The 12566-nt window shown below is 46.0% G+C and overlaps 1 protein-coding gene across 1 annotated transcript; it reads right to left on the reverse strand.

Moving 5' to 3' along the window:
• Positions 1 to 1213: 1213 nt before the first annotated feature.
• Positions 1214 to 10277, reverse strand: dusp16 (dual specificity phosphatase 16). Its single transcript, XM_083999516.1, has 6 exons — positions 10010 to 10277; positions 7851 to 7989; positions 5916 to 6079; positions 4586 to 4745; positions 4327 to 4450; positions 1214 to 3241 (listed from the first exon to the last, which is right to left on the reverse strand). Exons 1-6 carry the CDS (start codon positions 10238 to 10240, stop codon positions 1972 to 1974), a joined length of 2088 nt encoding a protein of 695 aa, XP_083855642.1. The 5' UTR covers positions 10241 to 10277; the 3' UTR covers positions 1214 to 1971.
• Between the last annotated feature and the right edge of the window lie 2289 nt (positions 10278 to 12566).

Genomic DNA, 12566 nt, shown 5'->3' on the forward strand with positions numbered 1-12566 from the left:
CTAGAAATTAGACATTTTGACAAGAAACAAGACAAATATTCCTGGTAAGATGTAGAGTTTTTGCAGTGCACAGAGCAGCAGCAGCTTTAAAACATGAATTAATGATCATTAAAGTCATTGATCTGATTAATCTTCGTGTTTCCTGTTTGATGACGCAACATTAATCCCTTGAACCAATGAAACGCGGAGCTGAGGGAGCTGCTCCTCACCTGCACCTGTCAGCGGAGGAGTGAGGACGCCCCCTGCTGGAGGCCGAGCTCATTTAACAGGCTGTTCATATTATTATATTATATTGAATTGTATAATAAAATACAAAATAATATAATATAATAGTAAAATAAAACATTATATTATATCATGAATTGTATTATATATTCTATTGTACTATTGTATTATATTTTATTGTACTGTTATATTATGTTAAATTATATTATTACAAGTCTTTCTTTTCATCTACCCTGTTTCTGTCTTTTTCTTTCTTTCTATCTTTCTTTCTTTCTACCCACCCCCATTCTTCTGTCTTCTTACTTTCTTTCTACCCCTCTCTGTGTCTCTTTCTGTTGTTCTTCTATCTCTTTCTTTCTTACTACCCCCTTTTTCTCTGTCTAAATGAATCTAAACAAGAGGTGTATCTCATGTAGGGGAATTTCTTTCTTTCTTTCTCTTCTCTATCTCCATCTATTTACCTCTTTCTATCTTTCTACCCCCCCTCTCTGTCTTTTTCTTTCTTTATTTCTACCCCCTTTCTGTCTTTCTTTCTACCCCTTTCTCTGTATTTTTACTCCTTTCTTTCTTTCTACCCCTTTCTCTATCTTTTTGCTTACTACTTCAGCTACTTTCAGCATTCACACGCATTTCCCTCAGGAAATGCTATGTTTTTCTAGTTATGTATTATCATATTATATCATTTTGTATTGTATTTCATTGTATTAAATAATGTTGTATTACATTGTGTTCTATTGTATTGTATTATTATATTATATATTATTATTATGGGCTGTTTTGGTAGGCGTGAAACACAATAGATGATTTTAGACCTGACCCCCAGCAGCTGACCAGGGGGGCGTGGCCTGAGTCTGATTCATGGTGTGTGGTGTCATCATCATGCTACAGAAACAAAAACACACGGACACACACTCTTCATCTTCATCATCTTAATCATCATCATCATCATCATCATCATCATCTCTTTACTGGTCTCACACTGGTTCAACTCCACAGTCGTGCAACAACATTAACTGTGAATATGTTTGTCTGCAGCAGCTCGTCGCCCAGAGTCCCAGCCTCTTCTCTCACACACACACACACATGCACACGCACACGCACATCCACGCTGCCCTCCCTCCATCTCCATGGCGACCCTCTGCTCAGGTGAAGAGTTCAGGTCGTCTCTGCTGCTCCAGACCCGAGGCTGCAGCTTCGTCCACCGACCGGACGCAACATTCAGAGGCTCAGAGTCTCAGAGCGCACGCACACACGCACGCACGCACGCACGCACGCACGCACGCACGCACGCACACGTCTCAGCTGTGAGTCCCATCAGAACTAATTAACGACTGTGGATCAAAAACCAACGACTCATTGAATCTGGAATCTAAGTCCAAGTCCTGAAGAATCTAGACCAGAATCCAGACCAGGATTCAGTCCAAAGCTGAAACTTTATTGATCCTGGACTCGGTTCTGTGACGGTTCTTCTCTGTAGACGTGTGGAGCTGAAGAACCTGGAGAACCAGCGCCCTCTAGTGGCCGTTACTGTCACTGTCAGACCGGGTCCACTCAGAACCAGAACCAGAACCAGAACCAACCAGAACCAACCAGACTACAGAGACCTGGTCCAGGTCCATTTTCAAGTTCAGGTCCAGTTCAAGTCTTTGTCCTGGTTCAAGTCCAGATCTAGTCCGGTCCGGTTTAGTCCGGTCCAGGTTCTGGTTCCGGTCCGGTCCGGTTTAGTCCGGTCCGGTCCGGTCCGGTTCAGGAGACCTGTATGACCTCCATGCTGCCGGTGAAGCTCGTTCCTCCTCCGACGGCGTCGTCCCTGACGTCCGTCCTCCCGTCTCCAAACTCCATCTGGCAGCTTCGTCTCTTCAGCTGCTTCTCGAAGCTGCTCTCCTCGTGCCAACTCCTCCTGGAGTCGCCGCCGCGGTCGCCGCCGCCGTTCCTCTGCCGGCTGCGCCGCCGCACCGCGTCCAGGCCGCCACCGCCGCCGCCGCCGCTGCAGCCGCCGCCGCCGCCGTACGGCGCGAAGCCGCCGCCGGCGCTGAGGAACGAGGTGGAGTAGAAGCGCGTGGAGTCGGAGGAGAGGAACCAGCCGCCGGCGAGCGAGGAGGAGGAGACGGTGACGGGGCCGAGGACGATGTCGGAGTGCCATCCCTTCAGCACGCCGCCGTGGTCTCCATGGCGACCGGCCACGCCGCCACCGTGGTCTCCATGGCGACCGGCCGGCCGGGCGAGCTGCTGCTGGCTGCGCGAGAGGCCGAACAGGAAGCTGGTGGCGTTCTCCTCCACGCTGCCGCTGCGCTGCAGCTGCTGCTGCGAGCAGCTAGCGGCCGCGGCGGCGGGCGGAGGTTTGGTGAAGCCACTGGCGCCCGGCGGCGGCGGCGTCTCGTCGGCCTGGAGGCGGTGCGGCGGTGGCGGCGTGTCGTCGGCCTCCTCCTTGTCGGGACTTTGCTCCGGCGTCGACTGCTCCGACACCTCCTCCACCGGAGAGAACTGACACGGTTTACTGGTCGGCTCCTTGAACGGTGACGGTTTGTAGAAGTCGCCGGCGGTGGCGTCGCCCGCCGTCGCCGCGGCGCCGTGAGGGACGAACACCCGGTGACCGCCGCCGCCGCCGCCAGCGCCGCCGCCGCCGCCAGCGCCGCCCGGCTCGCCGTACGACTTGATGTCCAGGGAGAAGGAGCGCTTCAGCCGGGCGCTGTCCTCGGCGCCGTCGGGCAGCGTCAGGCCGCTCAGCGCCGCCGCCAGCAGCCGCTCCTCGGGGCCGTCGGCCAGGACGCACGGCAGCGTCAGCGGCTCCAGCAGCGGAGACAGAACCGGGCCGGTGGCGCCCGGCGGCGGTGACCCCCCCTCCTCCTCCTCGGCCTCGGCCTCCCCCTCCGCCCCCCCCTCGTCCGGCTGCTGCAGCGACGACTTGAGCTTCGACTCTGAACCATCAGGACTCTTGATCTTCTTCTCAAAGTCCAGCAGCTGCCCCAGGAAGTTGAAGTTAGGAGAGATGGTCGGACGCTTCTCCTTCACAAACCTGGGGGGGGGCAGAGAGAGAGAGAGAGAGGGGGGCGGGGGAGGGCAGAGAGGGGGGGGGGATTAGTGAGAATCATAACAAGCGTCTGTAATCAACACTGACACAAGTCGAGTTAATGAGGCCGTGGACTCGTTAACTCAGACCAACCGACTGCAGAGGAGGAATGTGACGGTGAGAGTTACGACTGAACCTGAACTCAACACCAAGACGTCCTCAAACACAAACACCTACTTTTATTCTGAAGGAACTTTAATTGGACGAATCTCCTTGTTGTTTACAACTACTTCCAGGTAGAAAACCAGCATGAGAACAATAGTGACGGACGAGAGTTTCTCTATATTTATCTCATTTTTCATGTCACTATATCACCGTTTAGACTAATCTGATGTTTGTAAAGTTTATAAAACCAATGATTGGACAAACATTACTATTTCTGTGTGCACATTTTTGTAATTAGTCATGGTTATCATAGATTAGCCGGGCTAACGGTTAGCTACCTGTTTAACTTTAATAACTCAGTGACTCAATAAACGCTCCATGAACAAATATTTTCTCCAGCGGATATCTGAGTTCCAACATGACTGAGCTAACTGGAGTAGTTTCATGTCGTGTCCCACAACGGGAGGGTTTTAACAGCTGACGTCCTGCTGTTAGCTTAGCTACCGCTGTTAGCTTAGCTACCGCTGTTAGCTTAGCTACCGTTAGCTGTCCCTGTCAGCTGAGCCACTGATGCTTTCTAGACACTGTGATTCCCCCAAACTGAATAAATACAACACATAGCAACACAAAACACACACACAGAAATAGTAATGTTTCTTCAATCATTTCAGATTTGTCTAAACGGTGATAGGGCGTGAAAAACATGATATATAGCTAAACTCTCCTTCGTTACTATTGATCTCATTCACATTACAGCTGGTTTTCTACCAGGAAGTAGAATGTAAACAACAAGGAGATTCGGTCTACACACACATCTACCTTTATTCTGAAGGAGCTTTAATCTTTATATTAAACCTAATCTCATCACTAATATTTCTCTGTGAGCGGCAGCTGCACAGGAAGTGACATCAGGACGGCGGTCTGACCTGTAGGCCTCGTCCAGTGACATGTCCATCCTCTTCATGATGTAGGCGATGGCGATGGTGGCGGAGCGCGAGATGCCGGCCAGACAGTGGACGAGGACTCGGGCGTTGGAGGCTTTGGCCTTCTCTGAAACACAGGAGGAGGAGAAACTGATCTGAGAACAGCTGCTGGAGGCGTTACATCATCATCGTCATAGTGCAGTGCAGCGTGGTGGTGGCTGTGACATCATCATGGCGGCTGTGATGCGTTTCCTGCTCTGACCTATGAAGTCCAGCGAGCGGTCGAGCCAGGGAAGGATCTTCTCACAGAAGGAGTCGTTGACCGGGACTCTCAGGAAGTGCGAGTCGGGGATGAAGTCCGGTTTGGGGCAGGTGTTGCTGGCGTTCAGGACGTAGACGATCTCGTTCTGCTGCATCAGCTCCTGCACAGATATAATATATGATATAATACACAGATACAGGTACAGGTACAGGTCAGAGGTCAGAGGGTTTAAATAGAGTTTAAATATATAAACACACGATGATTGAAACTGAATCACTTCATCTGAACTAACGATGACTGAATGATGGTTTAACACGTAACGACCAGCTGTGACTCATCAGTGACTCATCAGTGACTCATCAGGAACTGGGTTTCCATCCAAATGTATCGAATTTAAGAGCGGATTTTGTGAAAATGCGCAAAAAGCTAATGCGAATTTATGCCCGTTTCCATTCGTTATTGTTATAGTATTACCGTAGTCTACTTGCCAGCCCATAGGGCCCCATTGTGAACCCGGAAATGTCGAGTACCCCAAAGTTTTATGTTAGAAATATATAGTATGGGTCCCCAGTATTCAGAAACTGCCGGATGCTAACTTATATACTGTATATTGGGCAATTAGCATAATTGACATAATTAGCACACATTAGCATAATTGCCTATATGGGCAATATTTCAACAAAATTGACTTGGCTGATCTGGGCAATATTGGAGTGGTTTTAGGGGTTATTGCTGATGCTGAATCCATTTCTGACATTTTCAAAATTCAACATTTTTGTTTACATAATTTATGCTAATTATGTCAATTATGCTAATTGCCCAGTATATATAAGTTAGCATCCGGCAGTTTCTGAATACTGGGGACCCATACTATCTATTTATAACATAAAACTTTGGGGTACTCAACATTTCCGGGTACTCATTGTTGGCAAGTAGACTATATATATTGGGAGAGCTATATATATATATATACAGTATATATGTATATATATATAGCTCTCCCAACCGTGCCGGGCCAGGGAAGTGTACCGTACTCAGGCACGGAACACTTGCACTCACACTAGCAATAGAATCCGGACTTTAGGAACAAACGTGCTTGGGCTCGGTACGATTACCTAGTGTGAGTGCGCCCTTACTGCCTTTTTTCGAATTTCTGGCGTTTCCATCCAAGTATTTATTAGCATTTTTTGACAGTGCGAATCAAAAAAGGGGGATGGAAACGCAACTAGTGACTCCTCAGTGACCTCACGGCGGTACGGTGGCCTCTGCAGGGCGGCGCTACGGCGCTACGGCGGTACGGTGCTACGGCGCTGCGGCGGTGCGTTGGTACCTTGTTGAGGACGTCCCTCTGGCAGCCCAGGTACAGGTGAGGCAGGATGCGGGTCGGTCCGGTGTTGGAGACGGGGAGACACGGCTGAGAGATGCAGGAGGGAACCACGGTCGACTTCCCCTCACACAGGCCCGGGAACAGCCGGGAGAACTCACAGAACCCACCTGAGAGAACCAGAGAGAGAGGACGTTACAGAGAGAACGTTAGAGTCTGGGTTCATTTAGTTATTCATCACTCATTTGTTTCATGGATTTTTATTATTCTAGTTTCATTTATTTCAGTTCTGACATTCCATAACTTCACATGTGTTTCCACATTTCATAATGTTGCACATGGGAATCATGTGGTTTTGGCCCAGTTATATGTGAATCACATGTGAATTCCCATGTGAACTAATTTTCCACATGTGCTCTACATGGTAACACATGTGATTCACAAAAAATTGGGACAAAACCACATGTTGCATTTGCAAAATTTCACATCACACGTGAATCACATTCACATGTGTTCAGTTCATGTGTTTTTACTGTAAGGGTTAATTATTAATCTGTTTTTATTACCGTTTAAATTCTAACTTGTGTTAATTATTGATCATCACTGTAACAACTGTCAGATGTTCTCATTTTAGACTTTGCAAGGCTTTTTCAGACTCGCTGCAGTATAAATGCTCGGCCGTTGGTTCCTACTGAGGTCAGCTGGGGACGGTTTTCAGTGACGGACCGGTCATGTTTTGTCTGTTGTGCGTCTGTGTAAAGACTCACAGACGGTCGGTTCCTTCTCCTCTGGTTGTGTAACTGACTAAACCTTTGACCGACTGATTCTAGGTCTCAGAGTGATGTCAGAGGGTGGAGCCATTACATCATCGTTACATAACCTCAGAGGAGAGGAGGAGGAGAAGGAGAGAAGAGGAGGAGGAGGAGGAGGAGGAGGAGGAGGAGAAAGGAGGAGGAGGAGGAGGAGGAGGAGGAGGAGGAGGAGGAGGAAGAGGAGGAGGAGGAGGAGGAAGAGGTTAAAGAGAAGCAGGAGAAGGAGAGAAGAGGAGGAGCAGGAGGGAGGAGGAGAGAAGAGGAGAAGACTTGCACTGTGTTCATTGTATTATATTTTAAATCTACTACTACCTCTTCTATTGATTGCACATGTATTTTTTTATGCAGCGACCAGAGGGTTCGTTAGAATTTCACTGTAATGACAAATACAGTAAACTTGAAACTTGATCTTGTTTTAAACATTACTTTACAGTTAAGGATGACTCTTGTTATTGTCATGCTCATTGTTATTGTTAAGCAGTCAGACACTGTTAACTTTAACATTAATATTAACATTAACTTTAATATGAACACAGTGTTTGTGATTTAGATGAATGATAATTAACAAATGATGAGTCTGAGTTTTGAAATTACAGGAACAAACTGAGCTCCTACTTTAATAAACTACTAAGCTTTTAATCTGAAATCTGATATTTTATTTGTGGATAAAATCAACTTTTATTCTGAAAGTTTGTGTTTTCTCTGTTAAAAGTTTCCTCCACAAATAATAAACTGTTAATATTTTAATGTAGCTTCTGTTTCTTGTTTTTACTGGTTGACGATAATAATTTATTTATTACTCCGGCTGCCATTAATACTGATACCGATTTTCTCCTTTAGTTATTTGCACTTTGTTTATTGTATTATATTTTAAATCTACTACTACCTCTTCTATTGATTTTAAATAATTCATTTTATGTTCTTGTACTTGCACTGACCAGAGGGTTCATTAGAATTTCACTGTAATGACAAATACTTGAAGCTTGAAACTTGATCTTGTTTTAAACATTACTTAACAGTTAAGGATGACTGTTGTTATTATAATGCTCATTCTTATATATGATTATATCTATTATTAATATGATGTAATGTCTGAGTGTGAGCGAGCTGGGGGCGGAGCCTGACTCACCTGACAGCAGGTGGACCGAGGGGAAGCTCCTCTCCAGTTTTCCCAGCAGGACGCTGAGGAAGGAGTCGGAGCTGAGGGAGAGAGGGTCGGAGGAGCTCTGGTCGTACACCACCACCTCCTGGTCGGCCTGGAGCTCCAGCTGCACCGAGACCCAGAGTTACAGAGTCAGAGAGGAGGCAGCGAACGCACCACGGACACATCATCATCATCATCATCATCATCATCATCATCATCATCATCATCATCATCATCTCACAAAGAAACTTTAACTCAAAGGGATAGTTCAACATTTAGTCAAACTGGCCCATCACCATAATCCCTATAGTCATAGCAGTAGGTTCGTTACCTTTAATTGTCGGTGCAAGCTGTTTTTAGAACGGCGGAGCAGAGCCGTGAGCTGCTCAGAGCTACGCTACGGAGGCTCATTATGGGATTTCTTGGTTTCCCTCATCATCAAACTCATCAAATACACAATCCAACAACTCCACAACGCTCTGGTGGACAAGTTGTGAGCTGCACATTCACCACGCTATGAGATAATAACACAACGTTACCACACAGAGTTGTTTTAGAGGGAAATTCATGTAAAACCACTGATGCACGTTGCCTTCAGGGACAGTTTTTCATCAGCAGTCTCTGTATTTCCCTCTAAAACAACTCTAAAATAAAAACCGTTCTAAAAATAGCTTGCACCGACAATTAAAGGTAACGAACCTACTGCTATGACTATAGGGATTATGGCAATGGGCCAATTTGCTAAAATGTTGAACTATCCCTTTAAGTTGAAGTTTCTTAATCACAGCTCATAATCAGATGGAAAATGTTGCTCAGTCATGAGACGAACGACCGAAACTTAACTTCCTCTGAGCTGCTGTTTCACTTTAACACCTCACCACAACGAGAGAGAGAGAGAGAGAGAGAGAGACTCTGCAGCTTTTTGTTCAGTATAAATACACTGCTGAGGTCGCACGCCCACACACAGCAGAGAGAGTTTTAAACTCAGAGCTGCTTCCAGGAGAGTTAGCACAGTTAGCATCACAGCTACAACCACCTGCTGCTGTTTAAACTAAAGAGGAACTCAGTAGAATTTCCACCTACAATTTTTACCACATTTTTCTAGAAAATATTAAACTTTTTTTTTTTTTTTTTTTTTGAGAAACCACTTTTTTCAAAACACACAACTAAGCATAAAGTCCTCTAGCTTAATGCTAACGTATAATGTAAAATCTCATAGACGGGCTAACAGAAATTAGCATCAAGCCTGTGGTCAGTTTATAACTCTTGTTAGGAAATTTGCTCTGACGTTTGTTGTGAGAGTCTGTGGAAGCTGCGACCGGACAACTCTGGCAGCTGGACACATTTATTGAGGCTGCTGCACTACTGCATTTATTTGGTAGCTACACCGGTCACTACTTGCATTTATTTGATAGCTACACCAGTCACTACTTCATTTATTTGGTAGCTACACCGGTCACTACTGCATTTATTTGCTAGCTACACCGGTCACTACTGCATTTATTTGGTAGCTACACCGGTCACTACTTGCATTTATTTGGTAACTACACCGGTCACTACTGCATTTATTTGGTAGCTACACCGGTCACTACTGCATTTATTTGGTAGCTACACCGGTCACTACTGCATTTATTTGGTAGCTACACCGGTCACTACTGCATTTATTTGGTAGCTACACCGCTCACTACTTGCATTTATTTGGTAACTACACCGGTCACTACTTGCATTTATTTGGTAGCTACACCGGTCACTACTGCATTTATTTGGTAGCTACACCGGTCACTACTTCATTTATTTGGTAGCTACACCGGTCACTACTTGCATTTATTTGGTAGCTACACCGGTCACTACTTCATTTATTTGGTAGCTACACCGGTCACTACTTCATTTATTTGGTAGCTACACCGGTCACTACTGCATTTATTTGGTAGCTACACTGGTCACTACTGCATTTAGCATTTATTTGGTAGCTACACCGGTCACTACTGCATTTATTTGGTAGCTACACCGGTCACTACTGCATTTATTTGGTAGCTACACCGGTCACTACTGCATTTAGCATTTATTTGGTAGCTACACCGGTCACTACTTGCATTTATTTGGTAGCTACACAAGGTTCTTGGTTTTGTTGCGGTTGTGCTCACCTTCTTCTTGGCAGAGTGCTGCAGCAGCTCGTAGATCTGGACCTTGTCCTGCTGCAGCCTCCTCTTCATCAGCTTGGAGCAGTTCACGTTCACGGCCTCCAGGATGTGTGAGGCGTTGTAGTCGACGAAGGGCCGGCTGTCGATCAGCACCACGCGGTCCAAACCGCCCTCTAGCAGAACCACCAGCGCCTCCGCCCCGATGGGCCGAGCCGCCGCCGCCGCCGCCATCATCCCCGATCCTGATCCCGATCCAGATGCCGGACGCTCCGACATGTCAGCGCCTTCCCCTCCCACCCCCCCACCCCCCTCCCTCTCCCTCCCCCACCTCCTCCTCTAGGGCTGGGACGATATGCTTTTCTCCCGATTCGATTCAATTCTTCTACAATTTTTTGGATGGCGATTCGATTTAAATTGCGATTCTACGATATTGCCGATTCTCTCTATGATTTTTAGTCTTTAGCATTTTTAACATTTGTCTGCACACAAATACTGCAGGAGCCTATAAATTAACATATAACTCCATTATAAAGTGAACTAAAACCCTTATAACCCTTTTCAAAACTGGACTCTCTGTATGTAAAAAAGGCTAACAAATGCACATTGCACAATATTTAAAAAAAATTCAATGTGAATCGGTTTTTTCTCCCACCCCTATCCTCCTCCTCCTCCCCCTCCCCCCCCTCCTCTTCCTGCTCCTCCCCCCTCCTCCTCCTCCTCCGGCGGCGGCGGCAGCGGTCCAGTGCCGGGGCGACGCAGTCCGGAGGAAACCTCAGAGGATGAAGAGCTGCATTGTGTCGGTCCGGTGTGATGATGTCATCGTGATGGAGCGAGAGAGACAGAGAGAAAGAGAGAGAAAGAGCCCCCACTAACTATCTGTGTGTGTTGTTGTGTAGAGTCTTTGAGGGGGGGTCGGGCCGGCGTGAAACAAAAGGCGTCTTCTCTCCTGGACTGAGAGGTGATGACGTCATCAGTGGAGTTCCTGCTGAGAGAGAGAGAGAGAGAGAGAGAGAGGTTCAGTGTCAGCGCTCGTTGTTTTGATTTTTTTCTGTCTTTAAACCAGAGTTTAAAGGGATAGTTCACTCCAAAATTCAAATTATCTACTCCCCCTCATTTGGACTAAGGGCTGAAAAAGAAAAAGTTAAAAAAAATTCTCGAAAAAAGTGTTAAGATTTCACACAAAAAAGAAAAAGTGGTAAAAATTTCTCCCAAAAAGTTTTTAAAAAATTCTTGAAAAAATTGTAAAATTTCTGAAAAAAAAAAAAAAAGTTAAAAAAAATTCTAGAAAAGTTTTTTAAAAATTCTCGAAAAAAATTGTAAAATAATAATACTTTTTTTTTTTTTAAGTTAATAAAAATCTAGAAAAAAGTGGTAAAAATTTCTCAAAAAAAGTTTTTAAAAAATTCTCGAAAAAATTGTAAAATGTAAAAAATAATACGCTACGGAGGCTCATGGGATTTCTTGGTTTCCCTCATCAAACTCATCAAATACACAATCCAACAACTCCACAACGCTCTGGTGGACAAGTTGTGAGCTGCACATTCACCACGCTATGAGATAATAACACAACGTTACCACACAGAGTTGTTTTAGAGGGACATGCAGCCGGAACTACATTCCAGACACGGCTGCTGCTGGGCGGAGGGATTTCAGAAGAGAAAGTAGTTCCGAGTATTTGCTTCATGTGTCGTAATGTTACATGATTATAATACCCTGTCTATGGGGATTGGCAATAGGCGAATTTGCCAAAATGTTGAACTATCCCTTTACGTGTTATAATCTAAATACAGCCGGCGCTGAGAGACGGAGGCGTGGCGTTCACTGACCCTCGGGACAAATCACGGCAGAATGACTGACAGGTGTGGATCAGATGTCTGTGATTCAAGAAGCTCGTTAACTTCCTGTTAACACACACACACACACACACACACACACACACACACACACACACACACACACACACACACACACACACACACACACGCTCAAGACTCTGCAGCAGGAATTTCCCTCCTGCTGTAAAACCTGCAGTTACAGAAAGAAAATCCCCAAACACACACACACACACGTACACACAGCAGCCCACACACACACACACACACACACACACACACACACACACACACACACACACACACACACACACACACACACACACACACACAGCAGCCCACACACACACACACACGTCCAAACATAATAAAAGTGTATAATTCCTGCTCCGACTCCGACTCGTCTCCTCAGACTCGTCCATTCATTCAGACTTTAGTCACATTTCCAGACTCTCCATCCACACACACACACACACACACACACACACACACACACACACACACACACACACACACACACACACACACACACACACACACACACACACACACTCTGTCACTGTCTAGTTTTTCCACAGTGTGGTCCAGCACCATCACATGGAGCTGCAGCTCTCTGTGTGTGTGTGTGTGTGTGTGTGTGTGTGTGTGTGTGTGTGTGTGTGTGGGGTCACAGTTTCATCAGAGCTGAGTTCAGACATTAAACTACTGCAGACGATTAATATTCATCC

This window comes from Trachurus trachurus (assembly GCF_905171665.1).
Source record: "Trachurus trachurus genome assembly, chromosome: 23".
Taxonomy (NCBI): Eukaryota; Metazoa; Chordata; class Actinopteri; order Carangiformes; family Carangidae; genus Trachurus; species Trachurus trachurus.

Bases quoted from the DNA above. Each gene is read 5' to 3' on its own strand.
- dusp16 (XM_083999516.1), bottom strand. From the start codon at position 10,240: ATGATGGCGGCGGCGGCGGCGGCTCGGCCCATCGGGGCGGAGGCGCTG. The intron at 7,990-10,009 runs GTGAGCACAACC...GTCTCGGTGCAG, and splicing joins AGCACTCTGCCAAGAAGAAG to CTGGAGCTCCAGGCCGACCA. The intron at 3,242-4,326 runs GTCAGACCGCCG...GCCCCCCCCCAG, and splicing joins TCACTGGACGAGGCCTACAG to GTTTGTGAAGGAGAAGCGTC.